Source organism: Myotis brandtii, unplaced genomic scaffold (genome assembly GCF_000412655.1).
Source record: "Myotis brandtii unplaced genomic scaffold, ASM41265v1 scaffold112, whole genome shotgun sequence".
NCBI classification, from domain to species: Eukaryota; Metazoa; Chordata; class Mammalia; order Chiroptera; family Vespertilionidae; genus Myotis; species Myotis brandtii.
In genome coordinates, this window is record NW_005353838.1 from 4,594,187 (window position 1) to 4,615,516 (window position 21,330).

The 21,330-nt window shown below is 35.5% G+C and overlaps 1 protein-coding gene across 6 annotated transcripts in view; it reads right to left on the reverse strand.

Annotated features, from left to right (window-relative positions):
* The window catches only part of TLK1 (tousled-like kinase 1), a 170,075-nt gene that overhangs the window by 115,411 nt on the left and 33,334 nt on the right, over positions 1–21,330 (reverse strand). For 3 of the 6 annotated variants that reach the window (XM_014545707.1, XM_005857568.2, XM_014545702.1), the window contains exon 2: positions 4,114–4,232. In XM_014545707.1, coding sequence (XP_014401193.1) covers positions 4,114–4,227 — 114 coding nt within the window. In that variant the 5' untranslated portion in view covers positions 4,228–4,232. Of the gene's footprint in view, positions 1–4,113; positions 4,233–4,466; positions 4,488–7,925; positions 7,947–16,758; positions 16,783–21,330 lie in introns of those variants that run through there. The other 3 variants (XM_014545710.1, XM_014545713.1, XM_014545705.1) reach the window with 3 other exon arrangements.

Here is a 21,330-nt window from a genome sequence, read left to right on the forward strand (position 1 = left end):
GTTATCTCCCGAGGGGTCCCAGACTGCGAGAGGGCACAGGCCGGGCTGAGGGACCCCCCCTCCCCCCCGCCGAGTGCACAAATTTTTGTGTACCGGGCCTCTAGTACTTTAATAAAAACCATGGGGGGATCTCATAACTGAACGCTTAAAATGTATTTGTTATAAATTATGTCTCTATGTAAGTAAATAAGCTAATGCATTTAACCCAGTTGCTGAAAGAAGAGCCACAGAGGAAAAACCCAAGGTAACAACTATGAAGACAAAAAGCAATGTGGATAAAAACCAGTGAAACAGATTAAAACCAAAATCTGTTTCTTTGAAAGAGTCATTAGATTAATCAGAGCTCTGACAAGAATGTATACAAGAAGGAGTATGAAAAAATAAACAGAAAGGAATTAACAAAGAAGGTTTAAAAAAAAAGTATTATAACTATACACTAAAAGGTTTAAAAGCTTACATGAAATGGCTTAGTATGTAAACTAAATAGTATTTATAATTTTAAATGGTAGTAAAAGACCTCCACTCACAACAAATCCCAGGCCAAGATAATTTTACAGGTAAATGCCTCCCATCGTCCACTGTATATTTCCTATCATATACAGGATGTTAAAAAAAAATGAAAATAGTGAAAGGGGAAGCAGTTCATTTTATGGGGCTAGTGCAGCCGTGGGCAAACTACGGCCCGCTTGAAATGAATAAAACTAAAAAAAAAAAAAAAGACCATACCCTTTTATGTAATGATGTTTACTTTGAATTTATATTAGTTCACACAAACACTCCATCCATGCTTTTGTTCCGGCCCTCCGGTCCAGTTTAAGAACCCATTGTGGCCCTCGAGTCAAAAAGTTTGCCCACCCCTGGGCTAGTGTGATACATATTTATAAAACAGATAAGGTAAGATAATGACAATGTTCTGTATCTTGAGAGGGATGTGGATTACTTCAAGTATACACATTTGTCAAAACTCACTGAACTCTTCAGGTCTGTACATCTATTTCTTCTGTAAGCATACACACAAAAATCCTATATAATAAAAGCCTAATATGCAAATAGACCAAACAGCAGAATGACCGGTCGCTATGACGCTCAATGCAGGAGCTGCCCCCTGGTTATCAGTGCACTCCCATAGGGGGAGCGCCGCCTAGCCAGAAGCCGGGCTCACAGATGGCAAACACAGTGGTGGTGGCGAGAGCTTCTCCAGCCTCTGAGGCAGCACTAAGGAGCAATGAGCCGAGCGGTAAGGAACAGCGAGCAGGCAGGCAGTAAGGAGCGAGGGGTCCGGGACTGCAAGAGGGTGCAGGTCGGGCTGAGGGGGACCCCCTCCCCCACCAGTGCACGAATCTTGTGCACTGGGCCTCTAGTCCTAAATAAAATAGTTAATCATGCATTAAGTCCAATAAATATATTTTTGAAAATAGTGTATCATAACCTAGTAGGGTTTATCCTAAAAATGCAAACAGGCTCAACATTTTAAAAAAATCTAACAATATAATTCACATAATAAATGGAGAAAATTTTTATGTCTTTCAACCAAGAACAAAAAAAGGCCTTCATATAGTTCAATAATATTTATGATTTTTAAACAAAGACAAACAAACAAACCTCTTAACTAACCAGGAATAGAAAAGTTCTCCTTTAATTTAGGCATGGTAATAGACAAAACCTATAGCAAACATTACAGTTAATGGAGAAACATTAAATTTTTCTTGAACAAGACAAAGTACTGAAGTTGATGACCACTACAAGGAATAAATATACTGCGGTGTAAGAAATAAAACTCATTTTTGGAACATTATTTATTTATTTATTTTTAGAAAAAACAACAGCAAGACTGTTACATACAAAAAAAAAAAGACCAACCTATAAAAATAAAAGCCTCTTGATAAGCAATAACTAACTACAAAATATAATAATAAATACTTCAGTCACAAAAACTTTAAAGTATTCAGGAATTAGACAAAAAATCCACAAAACTGGCCAAAAATTCCTAAGAACTACACTGAAGAAACAATAAATGTGGAGACATTTCATGTACTTAAATGGGACAAGCTAAACTTATAAAAATTCAGTATTCCCCAAATTAATCTATAAATTCAATGCATCCAAGATAAAAATTCCATTTAAATCATTTAAGGAAAAAGATACAAATAAGCTACTATAGCAAAAGAATCCCTAAATGCTAACAAGCAAATGAAGAGATGCTCAATTTTATGAAGAAATGAAGGTCCATAATAACTAAATCAACTTTACAAAAGAAGATTGTGCGTGTGTGTGTGTGTGTGTAATGTGATACTGGTACTAGAAAACAGACAGAGCACTGGAACATAAGAGAAATTTCAGAGACAGATGGGTATATATATATGGCAACTTAATATATGATAAAGTTGGCATCACAAATCAGTGGAAAAATACAAATGATTTAAGAAGCATCCTATATTAAAAAAGCCTAATATGCAAACTGTTCGACCAGGAGTTCGACCGCTCACTATGACATGCACTGACCACAAGGGGTGGTGCAGAACATGGTGGGTGTCAGCGACGCGGTGCTGGCAGCGGGCGGCAGTGGAGGCGCTGCCAACCCGGATGGGCCCTGACAAGAGCAGGACCGTAGCAGGATGGTAGAGCAGGTGAGTGGGTGGCGCCAGGCCAAGGAGGGTGCAAATGGGAGCCCAATCACCCTGCCAATCGCCACAGAGAGGGTGACTAGTGGCGGTGACGGGGGCCCCAGCCCCCATCGAACACCCTGCAGATGGCGATCAGTGGCGGCGGCAGGGGGCAGGGCTGCCTGCCCTTCCACGCCAGACGCTCACACTCTGATCGCCAGCCAGGCCTAGGGACTGCATCCGTGCACAAATTTCATGCACTGGGCCTCTAGTTACTGATAAAACTGGTTCACTACATGGAAAAAAATAAAACTGGACCCCTATCAACATTATATAAAAGGTGAGGCCAAATGAACTAAAGAGCAAATATGACAGTAAAACTATGAAAGAAATAGAAGAAACTGTAGAATATCTTTGTGGAGCAGGGTTGGGGAAGAAGTATTTAACTTTTAGAATACCATCAGGATTCACTAGACCCAATTTTAGTTTTCAAGCTTCTTTGTCAAGCAGTTCTAACTATTTGTAAAGATTGCTATTTCAAGACTTTTATTCTTTCTTAGAGATCATCCAAAGAATAAAAATAAAATTTATTTTAAATAGAATAAAATGCTCAAAATAACTGGTGATATAAGGAAAACAATGAGACATTATTTCATACCTATAAGACTACCAAGAATGATGAACCTGGATGATGCCGGTGAATATGAGATGTGGGGATATAAAAACACTCATGCACTCCACTCTGCTGAAAGTGCAAACTGGTTTTGTACAACTGTTCTGAATAGTAGTCTTGTACTATTTACTCCACCTAAGTCTACACATACCCTATGTTCTAGCAGTTCTGCTCTTGGGAATATACCCTAAATAACTACTCACAAAGCTCCAAAAGAGAACAAGAACAAGAAACTCACTGCAGTGTGAGGCAGTGGGGAGTTGAAGACAACCTAATGTCTATCAGTGAAAAACAAACAGATACACTACTGAGTTTTTTGCTGTAGTCAGAAGCAGTGGATTAATGTACAGATAGGAATATGCATAATAGGGACAAGAGAGAAACAGAGGATAAGAAAGGTAAAAATTATGTAACAAGAGAAAGATACTCCTTTTTACCACTGAAACCTAATATGCTGGATTATATCATAATGCCCTTGAAATGATATATATGCTATATAAGAAATATGGTTCATAAACACTGAATTTTTTTCTATACATTATAAAAATTATAGTAAGGAACTAGAGGCCTGGTGGACAAAATTCATGCACGGGTAGGGCCCCTAGGCGTGGCCGGCAATCAGGGCCAATCGGGGCCTTCCTTCGTTCCACGCCAACCCCTGGTGGTCAGCACACATCATAGTGAGTGGTCGACCTCCCAGTTGGTCAAACTCCTGAGGGGGACAATTTGCATATTAGCCTTTTATTAGATAGGATATTTTTCTGTTAAGCATAAAATATATTTTAGACCATTTAATACAAGGAAAGAATGTCAAATACAGATTATAATTTCACTCACTTTAGCTCCAACACTGCAACTCCCAGTGCTCCCGGTGCTCCCAGTTGCAACTCCTGTAAATCTAGCTTCCAATAATTCTTGCCTTCTTGGATCCAGACTATGAAGCTCATCCATTGCACCTAATAAGAAAATAAAGTACACACACAATATATACATATATCTTTAAATATAAACACAAAATACATATATGTGTTTAGTTGATATGTCACTAAACTTAATGAATTCTACAAAGAGATGAAAGAGACTTTATAATGTCCACTCTCATTTATCAAAACATCCTACAGTGGATTTTGAACAGTTCTAATTGCAATCCACATTAAGAAATATATTTTCCACCTAACTCAGATACATACATACATATTAAAAAATTAAACAAATACTTCTTACTGCAAACAGTACACATCAATATTGTCTAGTCTATTCCAGTCTATTAAAAAAGAAAAACACTGGTTGTGAGCTATTAAATTGATTTCATGAAGTTTTTGTATAGTTGATAGTTTTGAATGTTTTCTGTTTCTATCAGGTAGATAAAAAACACACACATAAACAGATCAGTAAGGTAATATCTGTTATTAAACAAGCACCTTGAGAACGAAGGGGAGAAATTAACACCCTCATATAATTGCTACTATGCAGACTAAAGCACCACAAATTTTACCTAAAGTTCCATTAAACTCTTAAAAAACTCTTTTATCCATGCTTGCTAATTCTCTGCTGACATGAGTGCTTCTCAGAGGGAGCAAGAAGGGTATTATTACCCAAATCCAGAATCACATGTGGAACATTTTCAAATGATACTGGAGTCCTTCCACACACCCTGACAATCCTCTCCTAAAGAGTAAGAATTATTCTTATAAACCTTATTTAAAGTTCCCTTCATTCCTTTCTTCTTCATTTGGGCAGAGAACTAGATGGATAATGACCATGCTTCCACATTTATTTGCTTCCCTGTATCTGAATGTCTTCCCTGTGTACTTCTTTTTCCATCTCAAACGGGTAATCTGCCTTTAAAAAGCTTCAAGCCTTCATTTTTTTGCTTTTGACCCCATTCCTTCTAGATATCCAAGAGATCTTGCATGTGTCTGAATCCCATCTCGTGCACCTTTTCCCTCTTTGCCTCTTAGGCCTTCATTTATATGTCTTTTTTTAAAAAAACACTTTCTTGCGCTGCCAGTGTGGCTCAGTGGTTGAGTGCTGACCTATGAACCAGGAGGTCACTGTTCAATTCCAGGCAGGGCACATGCTCGGGTTGCGGGCAAAATTCCTAGTAGGGGGTGTGCAGGAGGCAGCTGATCAATGATTCTCTCTCATCACTGATATTTCTTTCTCTCCCCGCTCCCTTCCTCTCTGAAATAAAAAAGAATATATATATTTAAAAAACAAACAAACTACTTTCTCTTGAATTCTATGCTATTAATATAATTCTTTCCTTAAGTTGGTGATTTATAACCATAACCACCTTAGGTCTCTGGAATCTAATTTCTATTGTAAGCATACTTCTGACAAAGTACTCTCACTTATCCTGCTATTATATCAAAAATTGTTTACTATTCCTTTCTTGGGGGGGGGGGGGATAAAAAAAACACCTCTCAATCCTTGGTTTTTAAAATACACATTCTAGTTTTCAAAATTCAACCATGTCTTTTCTGCTTCTCTGCTTGTTCTCTGTTAGCTATGAATACTACCAAGGGCCAATTCAGGGCTGTCTGCTCTCTTTTCATATCCCCTCACATTTCAAACTGATGATTCTCAAATGAAACACCTAGTATATGACAAGTTAGTCAAGTCTTAAGGTTGGCACTGGAAATAAAGCAGTAATAAGATAGACTGGCCTCAAAAAGCTTACAACTCAGAGATTTTGCTATCAATTCTACCTTGCCACAGGATTATTTTGAAAACATTAAATTACATTTAAAAAATAATTACATAGTCACTAAAAATATTCTTGCACAATTAGTTTTGTAAACAAATGTTTCATTTTAATACCGATGAGTAGGATGGATCATGAGGATGTTGCATATGAACTATTTAAGAAACTGCTAAAAGTCTCCAAAGTGTTTGTACTATTTTACATTCCTGTGTAATTACCAATATTTGATGTTGACTTTTAAAAATCTTTATTATAGCAGTGTGAAGTGCTACTCAGCTTTGACTTTGATTTGCATTTCCTTGATTACTAATGACATTAGCACCTTTTCATGAACTTACTGGCAATTTGTATATATCTTTACTGTTGATGTTGTTAAGAACACTGTCAAGTCCTCTGCCCAATTTTTTATTAGATTGTTATTTATATGTGGGAATTATTTATGTATTCTAGTTACAAGTCATTGCCAGATAAGTAGATAGAAAAACAATTTCTCTAAGTCTCTAATATTTTTCCATTTTATTTATGCTGTTTTGACGAGCAGAAGTGTTTCATTTTGGTGAAATAAAGATTATCTAATTTTTCTATTTTGATTATTATTTTTCTATCCTAAGAAAATTTTGCATGCCCTAAAGTAAAAAAATAGCATCTTTATAAGTTTTGTTTTTCTGTTGAGGTCCATGATTCATCCTAAATTAATTTGTATATGGTATGAGGTTAAGGATTTCCCCCAATGTATTTTTCCTATTTTATTACCATCATTCATTAAGAAACAAAACAAACAAACAAAAACCAAAAACCAAAATTCTACTACACCAATAAATAGTCTTGGTGACTCTGTCAAGTCAAAAATAGTAACAAGTATATGTTACTGATCTACAGACAGACATATAAACCAAAGGAATAAAATAGAAAGCCCAGAAATAAACCCTCACATATATGATCAAATGATTTTCAACAAGTGTGCAAAGACCATTCAATGGGGAAAGGACAGTCAACAAAATTTTGTTGGGAAAACTGGATATCCACTTCCAAAAATATTAAGTTGGACCCTTATCTTAATACCATATATAAAAATTAACTCAAGCTCTGGCTGTTTTGGCTTAGTGGATAGAGCATTGGCCCGAAGACTGAAGGGTATCAAGTTTGATTCCGATCAAGGGCATGTACCTTGGTTGCAGACTCGATTCCCAGCCCTGGTTGGGTGTGTGCAGGAGGCAACCAATCAATATGTCTCTTTCACATGGATGTTTCTGTGTGTCTCTCCCCCTCCCTTCTACTCTGTCTAAAAATTAATGGAAAAATACCCTCAGGTGAGAATTAACAACAACAGATAAATAAAATTAACTCAAAATGGATAAAATATTTAAACACAAGACACAAAACTAAACATAAGACACAACTCTTAGAAGAAAACATAGGGGAAAACCTTAATGTAATAGGATTTGTCAATAATTTCTTGGATTTTGAAACCAAAAGCACAGGCAATAAAAGAAAAAATAGGTAAGTTGGACTTCATAAAAATTAGAAACTTCTGTGCATCCAATACCAAGAAACTAAAAAAGCAGCCCAAAGGATGGGTGAAAATATCTGCAAATCAAATATCTCATAAAGGACTGATACGCAGAATGTATAAAGAAATCCTACAACTCAACAAGAAAACTAAAACCCAATTTTAAAATGGGCAAAGGACTTAAACAGACATTTCTCCAAAAAAGATATGCAACTGAAAGCTCAATATCATTAATCATTAGGGAAATGCAAATCAGAACTACAATGAGATACCACTTTACAACCATTAGGATGGCTATTATAAAAAGAAAAAAAAAGTGTGTTAGCTAGGATGTGGAGAAATTTGAACCCTTGTACACTGCTGGAATGTATACTGGTGCAGTTACGTGAAAAACTGTATGGCATCTCCTCAAAAAATAAAACGTAGAATTACCATATGATTTAGAAAGTCCACTTCTGAGTATAAATCTAGTAGAAGTGAAAGCAAGGACCAGAACAGATATTTGTACATCTCATGTTGATAGCAGCATTATTCACAATAGCCAAAAGGGTGAAAACAACTTTGTCTACAATGAATAAATAAATAGATAAAATGTGGTATATACACAAAATGGAATATTAGTCAGTGTTTAAAAATGAAGGAAATTTTGACACAGGCTGCAACACAGATGAACTTTGAAGATAGTAGTCGAAGTGAAGTAAGCCAGGCACAAAAGGACAAATAAGTACTGTCTGATTCCACTTATATGAGGTTCCTAGAGTACTTCAATTCACAGAAACTAAAAGTACAATGATGGCAGACAGAGACTGAGGGTAATGGTGGAATGGAAAGTTAGTGTTTAATGGATATAGCGTTTCAGTTGGGAAAGACAGAAGTTCTGGAGATAGATGTTAGTAATGGTAGTACAACTGAACCATACACCTAAAATTAGTTAACATGGTAAATTTTATATTATGTATATTTTACCACATTCTTAAATTTTTAAAAAGAAAAAAATTGAACTTCATAAAAATTTCAACTTTGCTAGTTCAAAAGACATGGTTATAAAAATTAAAACGCAAACAAGAGACTAGGAAAACAATGTTTGCAAAATATATACTAGTATGTGCTATATTGCTATATACTATGCCCACTCCTTAGCTTGGTAATCGATTGACGGCCGAGAAATTTAGTAGAGAAGATGAGGACATCTCATCAGTCCCTACTTTGACCTGGATCAGCTCATAATGTAATATTTTGTTTCCCATCATTTTTTTCTTAGATGTATAGCTTCCTCTAGGACTTCCTCCTCCCCCATGAGATCCAAGGCAAAAAAACAAAAAAAGAAAAAAAACAAAACACAATGTTTCTAACTGAAAACTCTTACTAGGGTTTCCAATCTCACTATAGTCCTTAATACCTTCTAACAAGTTTTTATGACATTTTAAAGAGGCAATATATGCAAGAGCCCCTAGTATAACCCCTGGCACATAATAGATGCTTAACAAGTATTAGTGTACCTATCTAAAAATCTAACCTTGAATATACTAAAGTCTGCTTCTCTAAATGTAGTCCCATCTGTTATCACCTCAGATGCTTATAAGGAATACAAAATCCTGGGTCCCACCTCAGGCCTATCAATCAGAATCTGCATTTTAACCACATCCTCGTGTAATTACTTTGTGCATTCATGTTAGAGAAGCACTGCTATAGGAGTCCACAAACTTTTTTCTGTAAAGGGCCAGATCATAAGTATTTTAGTCTTTCCAGGCAATAGGCAAAAATCACATAGATGCTATTATAACAAGAGAAAAGCTTTTTAATAAAAAAATTCAAGATATAATAATAGCTGAGTACAATCCATAATAATAAAAGCATAATATGCTAATTAGACTGGACATCCAACTGGACGTCCTTCCGGGACGAAGCCAGGGCTGTAGGCCCGGGATCGAGACAGCTGCCAGCGGCCGTGAGGGAGGGATCCAGGCAGCTGCGGCTGCAAAGGCCTACTCTTACATGAAATTTCGTGCATTAGGCCTCTAGTATTTTGTAATATGTAAGTCTACTAATTAAAAGAATGAAATTTGGGGGGGGGGGTAACGTTTCAATTAAAGTTTCCTGTCATCAAAATCTATTGCACATGCTCATCTTTGTTAATACTGATCAGACTTTATTTATCTTTGAAAATGTCTTTTCTGACAGATAGGTACTGTCAAATACTCTATCAGTCCACAAGCACATGATTTTAATTAAGCATATTCATTACTTCAAAGGCAGTTATAGAAGTCTATTAGATTCTTTTGATATTTGTCTTTCAATATATCATTACACTGCAGATTAATCACTTCCAATTGAAAGTTAGATAGAAGTTCCCCAAGTGCACTATTAAATGGATTTTGAAATATGGAAACTTGTTGCATTTGCATGTTTCAATGCTGGAAAAATGATGCTGGAACTGTAGAGGCTGAAAAAATATATTCATGAAAATTCATGGGGTAATGAAGATCTCACTTTGACAGCATGAGAAATGTGTAAAGCAGCTTGATGTCACTTGTGATTCAAACATCAGTTGCCACTAAAATTACTTTACTGCAGCTAAATTTTGCATGTAAGCACTATTCTGCCATGTAATTTTACATTAAATTCATATAAAACATTTTCCAACCTACAGATAAAAGTTCCAAAGCCAATTCATATTTGATAATAGTGGTTGGGGTCCATCTTCTTTGTTAAGAAAAATTTCAACCTCAGCCCTTAGCTCAAATAATTGCAATAATATTTTACCTGCTAAGCCAGACAGGATATTCAGCTTCTAACAAAAATTCATGGAGCTGATATTAGTTAAGTCCATGAGAGCCAATGAAAGTCACCACTGACAATACTGATTCAATAACATGATAAATTCAAGTATTTCCTGCAAAGTATGTGCTGAAGAATAATACAATGAATAACCACAGGCTTTGAACATCTCCTTTTAACAAGCTTTGTGAATTTGTCCAAACAAGCCTTTTTCTGTTCCACACATATTTTTACCATCGTTGTAGTATGTACATCTTAGGCAGATTCCACTTCAGTTAGTACTTAGTGTTTTCTCAACCTTGAAAATATTCTCACCTGTAGTTGTTCTACACAGACTATTCACAAAGGCTAATTTTTTCCCCCATATCAAACTTAGTACTGACACCTTCAATAAATAACTGAGTAGTATCAATAACATCTTTCAACTCATCAAGAGCCAAGGAAAATCACTCTATATTACTTGTCTTGTTTTTTTAATGGACTTCAAATATCCTCAACTCTTAAATCAATGGTTCTTGATTAAATGACTTAAAAAGTTAATAGTCTAGCCCTGCGGGTGTGGTTCAGTTGGCTGGGTGTCATCCCCTGGACCAGGAGGTTGCCAGTTCAGTTACCAGTCAGGGCACATGCCAGTGGGGGGTGTACAGGAGGCAGCCAATTGATGTTGCACTCTCACACAGTTGTTTTCCCCCACCTCTCTCAATCTCTTCCCCTCTCTCTAAAAATTAATAAACTATTAAAAGAAAGTTAATAGTCTAAAACAAGTTTATTTTCTCTGGACATATTTTTTGTTGTTGCAATCAACAGATTTTAATTAATTCACTAAATGGCTTTCCTTGCTTGGCTAACAAATGAGCCACTCAGAAACTTATTTTGATGGCAGCCTCATTTTCTATGTTTATTTTTATGAAGAACTTATGCTATGATGAGATATGCCTTTTTAAATGGACTGTTACTTTAAGAAAATTGAGAGTTGAAAATACTGGGTGTATGCTTAATGAAGTAATGTCAACTTATAAAGTATTCTATCACAGCTACAGTATCACTGCATAATAAGGACAATGTTTTGCTTATGTAATTCAATAACAAAATAATACTCCCCTGTGCCTTAAAAGCATGTTGTTCAGAGTCCATTTTTTTCTTTTCTTGTTTTGACATAATGAATATGCATTGGTATAAAATAAAGAAAGAAATACTGCAGACAGGCAATACACACATCACTCAAAACACTATCAAGTTTTAACAGCAGCAATGAAATTTGTAGTGAACTAAAAGCAGTACGAAGTGATGAGAATGCCATATAGGGTTTCTGTCACAACTACTCAGCTCTGTCATTATAATGCAAAAGCAGCTGTGTTCCAATAAAACTTTACTTATAAGCATTAAAATTTGAATTTCACATGTCACAAAGTATTATTCTTCTTTCAATTTTTTTAACCATGCAAAAATAGGTAGTGTGCTGACTCCTTTCATAGCAAACACATTTCAAAATTTTTAATGTTTTAGGGCAGTGGTTCTCAACCTTCCTAATGCCGCGACCCTTTAATACAGTTCCTCATGTTGTGGTGACCCCCAACCATAAAATTATTTTCGTTGCTACTTCATAACTGTAATTTTGCTACTGTTATGAGTCGTAATGTAAATATCTGATATGCAGGATGTATTTTCATTGTTACAAATTGAACATAATTAAAGCATAGTGATTAATCACAAAAACAATATGTAATTATATATGTGTTTTCCAATGGTCTTAGGCAACCCCTGTGAAAGGGTCGTTCGACCCCCAAAGGGGTCACGACCCACAGATTGAGAACTGCTGTTTTATGGAATCATTTCTGACACCAAAATTTGGTCCTCAATTACAAGAGGTGAGATTTTCTGAAGGATATGTACTTTCACCATAATCCATTAAACTGTTACACAATAAATGTTTTTCCTTTTGATAAAGAAATTATAAAGGCAATATAAAGACCATACATATCATCCTTAAAGAATACCCCATCTCAAAATAAAACCATCTGCCTCTTAATTATGCTAGTACGCCACTACTCTTACTAAACTGCTCCCTAAAATGTACTGTAAATCCAAAACTTCATAAATATGTAAAACAGGAGATGTCACTACTCAAATTAGAGATCAATTACATCCTGTTCTATGAAGAAACATTTTAGGGAAACAATATAAAATGAAGGTCACAATTTGACCCATGACAAGTTTATCATGTCCCCTTTTAATAAACATTTTCTCTCTCCTCATACACATACACATACTCAAAAAGTCACTAATAAATGTTATTAGTTATTATAATAGTGTGGCCTCAAGAGGTGGACAGTCTAAAAAAGGATGCATGTATTTGGACATATTAGTTCTGATTAGTCAAGATTACTATATAGTAACTAGAGGCCCGGTGCACGAAATTTGTGCATGGGAAAGGGGGAGGGGCCCTCAGTCCAGCCTGCACCCTCTTGAAATCTGGGACACCTTGGGGGATGTCTGACTGCCAGGATTGGGGCTAAACTGGCAGTCGGACATCCCTCTCGCAATCGGGGACCACTGGCTCCTAACCGCTCGCCTGCCTGCCTAATCACCCCTAACCACTCTGCCTGCCTGCCTGATTGCCCCTAACATCCTCTGCCTATCTGCTTGATCACCCCTAACCGCCTCTGTCGCGGCAGCTGTCTGGAAGGACGTCAGGAATGATGTCCGGAAGGTCATTCAGCTGTCCGGTCTAACTAGCATATTACACTTTTATTATTATAGATTATTATTATAGATACCACCTTTTTATGATAAGAAATCAATTTTTCATTGTATCATATTTTATCTTCCTTGATAGAGTCAAAACAAAATCAAAATATCTAGAAAGCATGTGTTAGAAAGGATCATACCAGTTACCAATCAAAAAGTAATAGAAATGAGTTTGTTCACTAAGACCTTTCTAACAGTAGATTCAACTGCTGCTAAGCCATCACCTCATATTTCTTAATTTAAAACTTCCTGAAGTCTGAAAATATTTTAATTCATTCCAGTTTTTAATGTACTTTTCATATTACATCTGATAAACTGATTTATACAAAACATTTAGGGTCTTTCTTCTATTAATACTTTTCACATTATGTCTGACAAGACAGAAAACTCTGATTAAAAAAAACACACAGAAATACTAGGATAAAGTCAGAAATTATTTCAACAAAAATACTCCATTTAAATAATTCCTTTTCATACTTTTTTAATGCACTTGCAAGCATATAAAACAATACAATTTCAAGAAGTCTACACTGTTTAACACTCTAGAATTATTTCTAATTCTTGCCTTTAAATATTCATTTTAACATGATTAATAAATAGAACATCTATTTTCATGTACAGTATTTTGTATAATGTATTTGTGAACATAAGTATAATTTTTGTTGACTACATTTCCTTTCATCATTTATTCCACACTGATATCCTATTTAAATAGTATTCTAATTTTTGGTATAAAAGAACATGTTAAATAAGCTATCACAAAAGCAGCCCAATATCTCTATTTTCTAATAACCTTTCTCCTCCATGAATCTAATGAAAACACCTCCTACATTTTTCCCTAATGATTTAAAAATTAACATTTGGAAATTTAATCCATTTAGAATTTAATTGTATATATCTAGAATTTTTTTCCAAAGGAAAATGTCATACAATTTCTCATAAATTCAACCTTTCTCTCTGGTCATCTATCACATTCCTATGTAAATTATTTCACTAAACTATTTCAGAGCCATCTATCTATCCATCTGTCTATGCACACATATAAACATATATGTATTATAATATACACATAAATATACTCACACACATACATACACATAAAGTATTTCACCTACAATGACTGAAAAGAGTAAGCATAGAAAGCTAGGTTCCTGAATCTAGTCTATAGATTCAGCTACATAAGCCTGCGGTAAAGAGAAGAGGTCTGATCTAGAATCATTCCATATCAGATTAATTACCCGACTTTATCTTTAAGATGGTCATTTTAAACACTTTTGTTGTAAACCTTACAGCAAAGGATTCAGACATACTAAGACCAAAGTATTCATAGAGCTTGCATCAGAGGTAAAGCAGAGAGTTTAGATTTTGCTTCTCTATACTGTCATCACCTTAGAGATGAGAGTACTTTAATTTTAATCTTATTCTTATAAATAAAAAATAATGCCTGACAGCTAATTTTGCTTTCATCAAAACTAAATATATATACAGATAGGTAAGTTGAATAAGCATGGCCAAGTTCCTTAATCTCTTCATGTCTCAGCTTACTTATATATAAAACAAAGATAATAAAAGTACAAACCTTGTACTTGTTAGATTAAGTTTTCATAGAGTTTTGAACTAAACCTGTTACAATAAATGTGAACATGTACTGTATGGATGCTAAAATACAAGTGCTCAGCAAACACTGGCATGTTAATATACGTTACATCATATAAGCTTCCTTCCAGCTTTCTCCCTGAGGTTAGAAAGAAGTTGCTGGTAGGTAGAACAGCATATACTTCAATGCCTAATTTCTATTTGTTTTAATGGGTTTTTTAATTGATTTTTTTTGAGAGAGAGAGAGAGGAAGGGAGAGCGATAGAGAGATAGAAACATTGATGAGAGAGAAACATCATCAATTAGCTGCCTCCTGCATGTCCCCTAATGGGGATTGAGCCTGAAAACTCAGGCATGTGTCCTGACCAGGAATCAGACTGGTAACCTCTTAGTTCCTGGGTCAATGCTCAACCACTGAGCCACACCGGCCAAGCCTAATTTCGTTACGTTAATGTAGTAGTAATGTAACACGTCTTCCTCTAGCTTCAGGCATAGAATTAACTTGCTATTTTAAAAATCAATCAATCTCTGTCTGTATATATACACACACATATACATATGTATATATTCAGATGCACACATACATATGTATTTTTTTACTAGGTTATTTTTCTATTTAACATATAGTTCTCATTTTATTTTAAAATATATTTTTATTGATTTCAGAGAGGAAGGGAGAGGGAGAGAAAGAAACATCAATGATCAGAGAGAATCATTGATCAGCTGCCTCCTGCATGCCCCACACTGGGATCAAGCCCACAACCCGGGCAAGTGTCCCCCCTTGGAATCGAACCTGGGACCCCTCAGTCCGCAGGCTGACACTCTATCCACTGAGCCAAATCGGTTAGGGCTATAGTTCTCATTTTAACTATAATAAATTAAGACACTGAGAGGTAAAGTTGTATTGTCTTTTGTTAGAACTTATATCCACTCAACTAAGCATCACTGTCCCAAAAGAATAGTCCTAAAGAAAAATGTGTGGGGTGGGGATAGGTAGGGGAGAGGTGAGAAAGCATTACTTTAACATGTAAGAAGAAATGTTCTCCAGGGAAGCTCCAAAATAGGAATTTAGTTAAAACCTGACCTAGTGCCCTTGCCGATTTGGCTCAGTGGAGAGTGTCGGCCCTCGGACTTAAAGGGTCCCAGGTTAGATTCCGGTCAAGGGCACATACTTCAGTTGGTTGCAGACTTGATCCCGGCCCTGGTCGGGGCATGTGCAATAGGCCACCAGTGTGCCTCTCTCACATTGATGTTTCTCTCTCTTTCTTTCTCCCTCTCCCTTCCACTCTCTCTAAAAATCAATGGAAAGATATCCTCTGGTGAGGATTAACAACAACAACAAAACAACCAAAAAAACAACACACAACCTAGTAATTACCACCTCCTCAATAAAAAGTCAACTGGTACCAGTTCCCTAACAAAAGTACTAAGTACTTAAGAATCTTTTATAGTTTCATGCCTTTCCTCATTGTTAATATAATACATGCTTGTTGAAATAAATAAATACAAAAGTGAAAAATCCCAATATTCTCCTATCTCCCAAATTCCACTCCTCTGAGATATACCACTTAGACCTTAAAAAGAACAGTGATGGCCTACTGCTCCACAGTATTCCTTCATGGTCTATTCTCTGCCTCAATAGTTCAGTGTGAAAGAAGGGCTACAGAATAATCTTTATTTGTTATAGTCCTTATAGTCCATCTGCAGCAGGGAAGTAAATTTCTGACCAGAAAGAAAGCTGCATGTACTGTATGTCAGAAGTCCAAGATAAGCATTATGTACTGATTAAAATACTACCTAAAACAATGTATTATAATAAACAAGAATTAAATATTCTAAATATTTATAGTGACATCAACATAAGTATTATTTTACCAACATCATCTCTAGCATATCTTCAACAGGACTCCTAAAACTGATTTCTGTGGTCATTTACTGTAGCTATATCACTTTAGGGTTAAGAGCATGAGCTCTGATACCAGATTGAGTTCAAATCCCAGATCTGCCTCTTACTGACTTCCTCATCCATAAAATACTGGTAATAACAGAGTCTAAAAGGATTCTTATGTGAATTAAATGAGAATAATACTTGTAAACCCATGGCAGGTTCCTGAACTGTATAGCCTCTATCATTTTTACTTACTATTATTGAGTCCCAGAAAAATAAGCAACTGCCCAGAATCACATGCCAAGTAATAGGAAGAGAGAAAGCAAGAAAAGGTTATTTATTAGCAGACAGCAGAGCATTCCAATGTACTCATTCATTTTCAATTTCTCTAGCCTAAGTCTTTGAATAAGGAAGAAAGAAATAGTTTTTAAATTAATAAATCCACAAGACTTCCAACAAAACTGACTACTCTGCTTAGGAACCCCATCTGCTATAAATACCCACATGTTTAACACAAATTATCCTGCTTGATAAAAATAAAAACAATCTTTAACCAGCACTCCCAACTCTAAATTGCTGCAAAATTCCAGATGTAAAAAATTTAGGTTCCTGAAACATAAATTAGCACATAAACCCATTATGATCATAATGTTCTTTTATAAAGACACATTTCCAATGACCAAGTTGCCTCAAAAAACAAAATTTTAAAATTTTAGTTTTACTTTCCATTACCTGCAACCTTATAGGAACATCAACCTTTACCTTCAGATAAATATATAACACAAACTAATTAAACCAAAGAATAAAAAATTATGATTTTTACCAGATTGGACCATATAAAGTTACAGATATTCAACTATTTTTAATCTGCTAAATAAGTTCATATGGTCTAACCCAGTGGTCGGCAAACTGCGGCTCGTGAGCCACATGCGGCTCTTTGGCCCCTTGAGTGTGGCTCTTCCACAAAATACCGACTTCTGCGCATGGGCCACGAAGTTTCAATCGCACTATACGTGCGCACCCGCACGTGGTATTTTGTGGAAGAGCCACACTCAAGGGGCCAAAGAGCCGCATGTGGCTCGCGAGCCGCAGTTTGCCAACCACTGACATAGTGGAAAGGTGTGATTTATTCTATATGACACATAAAAATCAATTCTACTTCTTTTTTTGTTACATTATATATACTTAATCTTCCCAGGTTGCTGTTCATATACTTTAAAAAACAATTATGGAATGTTTAACTTCTCAGATTGGCTTTCAGCAAATCAGAACTTCTTACTGTGCTCCTCATTATTACAACATATTACCTTTATAAATAAGGACAACTATGTTAACCTACTTATTTGTACTTGAAAACACACTGCAAGAGAGGAAAGAAATAGCATTATTAAAAATAACATAGTTGGCTAACAAATAACCTGAATTTAAAATGGGCAAAGGACTTGAATAAATCTTTCTCCAGAGATGAAATATAAATGATCAATATGCATATAAAAAGATGCTCAACATCACTAATTAAGGAACTGCAAATAAAAGCCACAATGAGATATTGTTTCATACCCATTAGGATGACTCCCGTAAAAAAAAAAAAGTGTGTGTGTGTTGGCAAGGATGTGGAGAAATTGGAATGCTTGTGCACAGTTGGTAGGACTATAAAAGGGTACAACTGCTATGGAAAACAGGATGGCAGTTCCTCAAAAAATTAAAAATAAAATCACCACATGATCCAGTAATCTCACTTCTGGGTATATATTCAAAAGAATTGAATGCAGGATCTCAAAGAGTTATATGAACACCCATGATTATATCAGCATTATTTATAATAGTCAAGACCTAGAAGCAAGTAATGTGAACATCAATGGATGAATGGGTACACAAAATATGGTGCATTATATACATAAAATGGAATGCTATTCAGCCTTAAAAATGAAGGAAATTCTGACACACACTACAGTATGGATGAACCTTGAGGACATTATGCTAAGTGAAACAAGCCAGTCAAGAAAGACAAATATGTATGACTGTACTGCTACGATGTATCTAGAGTAGTCAAATTAATGGAGACAAAATAAAATGGTGGTTGTTAGGGGCTGGAGAAAGGGGAATGAGAAGCTGTTGTTTAAAATGAGTTTCAGTTTTAAGGTGAAACAGTTCTTGAGATCGGTTTTACAATAATGTCAGCATATTTAACATAAGACGGTAAATTTTATGTGTCTTTTACTGCAATTAAAACTATATACATATGTAAACATTTTTTCAGCAACATACAGAACTAACGACTTTTCTCTATCTATTAAAAGAAGAAAACATCTGCTCTTTAATTTAAAATTGCCAAAACCACTTGGATAACTGGTTGACAAGAAGGGCTCAACTTCCTCAGGGAAGATGACTCTATACCAGGGATGAGTAAGCACTGCCTGTTTTTGTACTTACCCATGAACTAATAACAGTTGTGTGTTTTCAATCCTCACCAGAGGATATGCTTTATTGATTTGTTTGTTTGTTTGAGAGGAAAGGGGAGATGGGGGAAGAGAGAGGGAGGGAAACATCAATGAGAGAAACACCCATCCTTACAAGGGAATGAATCTGCAACCTGGGCATGTGCTCTGACCAGGAATCAAACCAGCAACACCCCTTTGGTGCACAGTACAACTCTCAACTAACTGAGCCACACCAGCCAGGGTGAAACCTATATAATCTTATTAACCAATGTCACCCCAATAACTTCTATTTCAAAAAAAGTAAAAGTCCCTAGCTGGATTGGCTCAGTGGTTGGAGCGTCAGCCCGTGGACTGAAGGGTCGCAGGTTGGATTCCGGTGAAGGGCACATACCTCCTTTGCAGGTTTGATCCCAGGCCCCAGTTGGGCATGTGGGAGGCAACCAATTGATGTGTTTCTCCCCCCACCCCCACTCTTCTCCACTCTCTCTAAAAATCAATGGGGAAAAAATTTCCTCAGGCAAAGATTAACAACAAAAAGTAAACCCAGCAAACCTGGCTCAGTGGTTGAGCATAGACCTATAAACCAGGTCACGGTTCAATTCTGGGTCAGGGCATATGCCCGAACCAGGAGGCAGCCAATCAATGATTCTCTCATCATTCATATTTCTTTCTCTCCCTCACCTTTCCTCTCTGAAATCAATAAAATATATGTATATTATAAAAGTAAAAGGATGGAAAAAGATACATCATGCAAACACAAATGAAAGCTAGTGTTGTCTATTTTAGCATGAATGTACACTATAAGGCAAAATGCATTACTAGAGATAAAGAGGGACATTTCATGGTGATAAAAAGTTTGATTTACCAGGTAGAAACAAAAATTCTTAATTTTAAAGCACCTTCAATGTATTTGAATTATATATATAAAACACAAAATGAAAGAAACAGACAAATCTAGAATCATTTCAGGACATTTTAACAAACCTTTCTCTGAATAAAAGAAACAAAAAAGTACTAATAATTTTTTAAAAACCAACTTGATATAACTGATATACATATTATACCATATCTAACAACTGTAGCCTACAATTTTCTTTTGTCCTATACAAGGAATATTTACCAAGAAAGACCATATGTTGGGTCATGAAGCAAGCTTCACATTTTAAAGAACTGAAATCTTGTAGATTTAGTTTTTATTACAGTAGAGCTAAGTTAGAAATCAGTAACAAAAAGCCATTTAGAAAAACATGTTTAAAAATTAGACAATATACTTTTTGAATAATCCAAAGATCAAGTAGGAAACATGGAAATTACAGACTGTTTTATACACTTTAAAAATGATAAATTTTATGCTATCCGTGTTGTGTATTTTTAAAAGCAAAAGAAAAAAATTTGAGAATGGAAACAAAACCCATGCTAAGGGAACTTTATACTTTCAAATACATGTGGGGCAAGGACTGAAAATCCAGACCTAAGTATTTGTCACAAAAACCTAGACAAAGACCAGCAAATTAAACCCAAAAAAAGTAAAAAAGGGAAACAATAAAAATGTGAACAAAAATTAATCAAATAGAAAGAATAAACAAAATTAAAAGTCCACAAAAACACTAACAAACTGGTAAGACGGATCAAGAAAAAGAGACAAGACACAAATAGTGACTACAGGAATACAAAAGAGGACATCACTATAGATCGTAGATTTAGAAAGATAATAAGGGAATTATTAGTTACAATTTTATACAGATATATTTGAAATTTTAGATAAAATGGAGGATTTCCCAGAATACACAATTTACCAAAATTGATAAGAAAAATGAAACTAAAGAACACTATGATATAGAAATTAAAGCCATTACTTAAAACTTATCTGCAGAGAAAATTCCAGGCCTAGAAAGCTTCCCTCAGTGAATTCTACCAAATATTCAAACACCCTTTCTTACATAAATTCTTTAAGATAATGGTAAAAGAAAAAGCAGTTCCCAACTCATTTTTATGAAGACAGTGTTACCTTGATACAAAGCCTGACAAAAGGAAAAGTTATAGACCTATCTCATTCATGAACATAGGTACAAAAACATTAAGTGAAAGATCAGCTAGTAATTTGTATAAAAAGAATAGCTCATGAACTGGGTTTAGTCCAGGAACATAAGGTTGGTTTAATACTAAGAGAGCAATAAAATAATTCATCGGGAGAACCAAGATGGCGGCATAGGTTAACGCCGGAGTTTGCTGCCTCGAACAACCACTTCAAAAATACAACTAAAAGACGGAACGGACATCACCCAGAACCACAGGAAGGCTGGCTGAGTGGAAGTTCTACAACTAGGAGGAACCGAGAATCAGAGGAGGCGCAGTGCTGAAGTAAAATACTAAGGTGCGGAGTGCG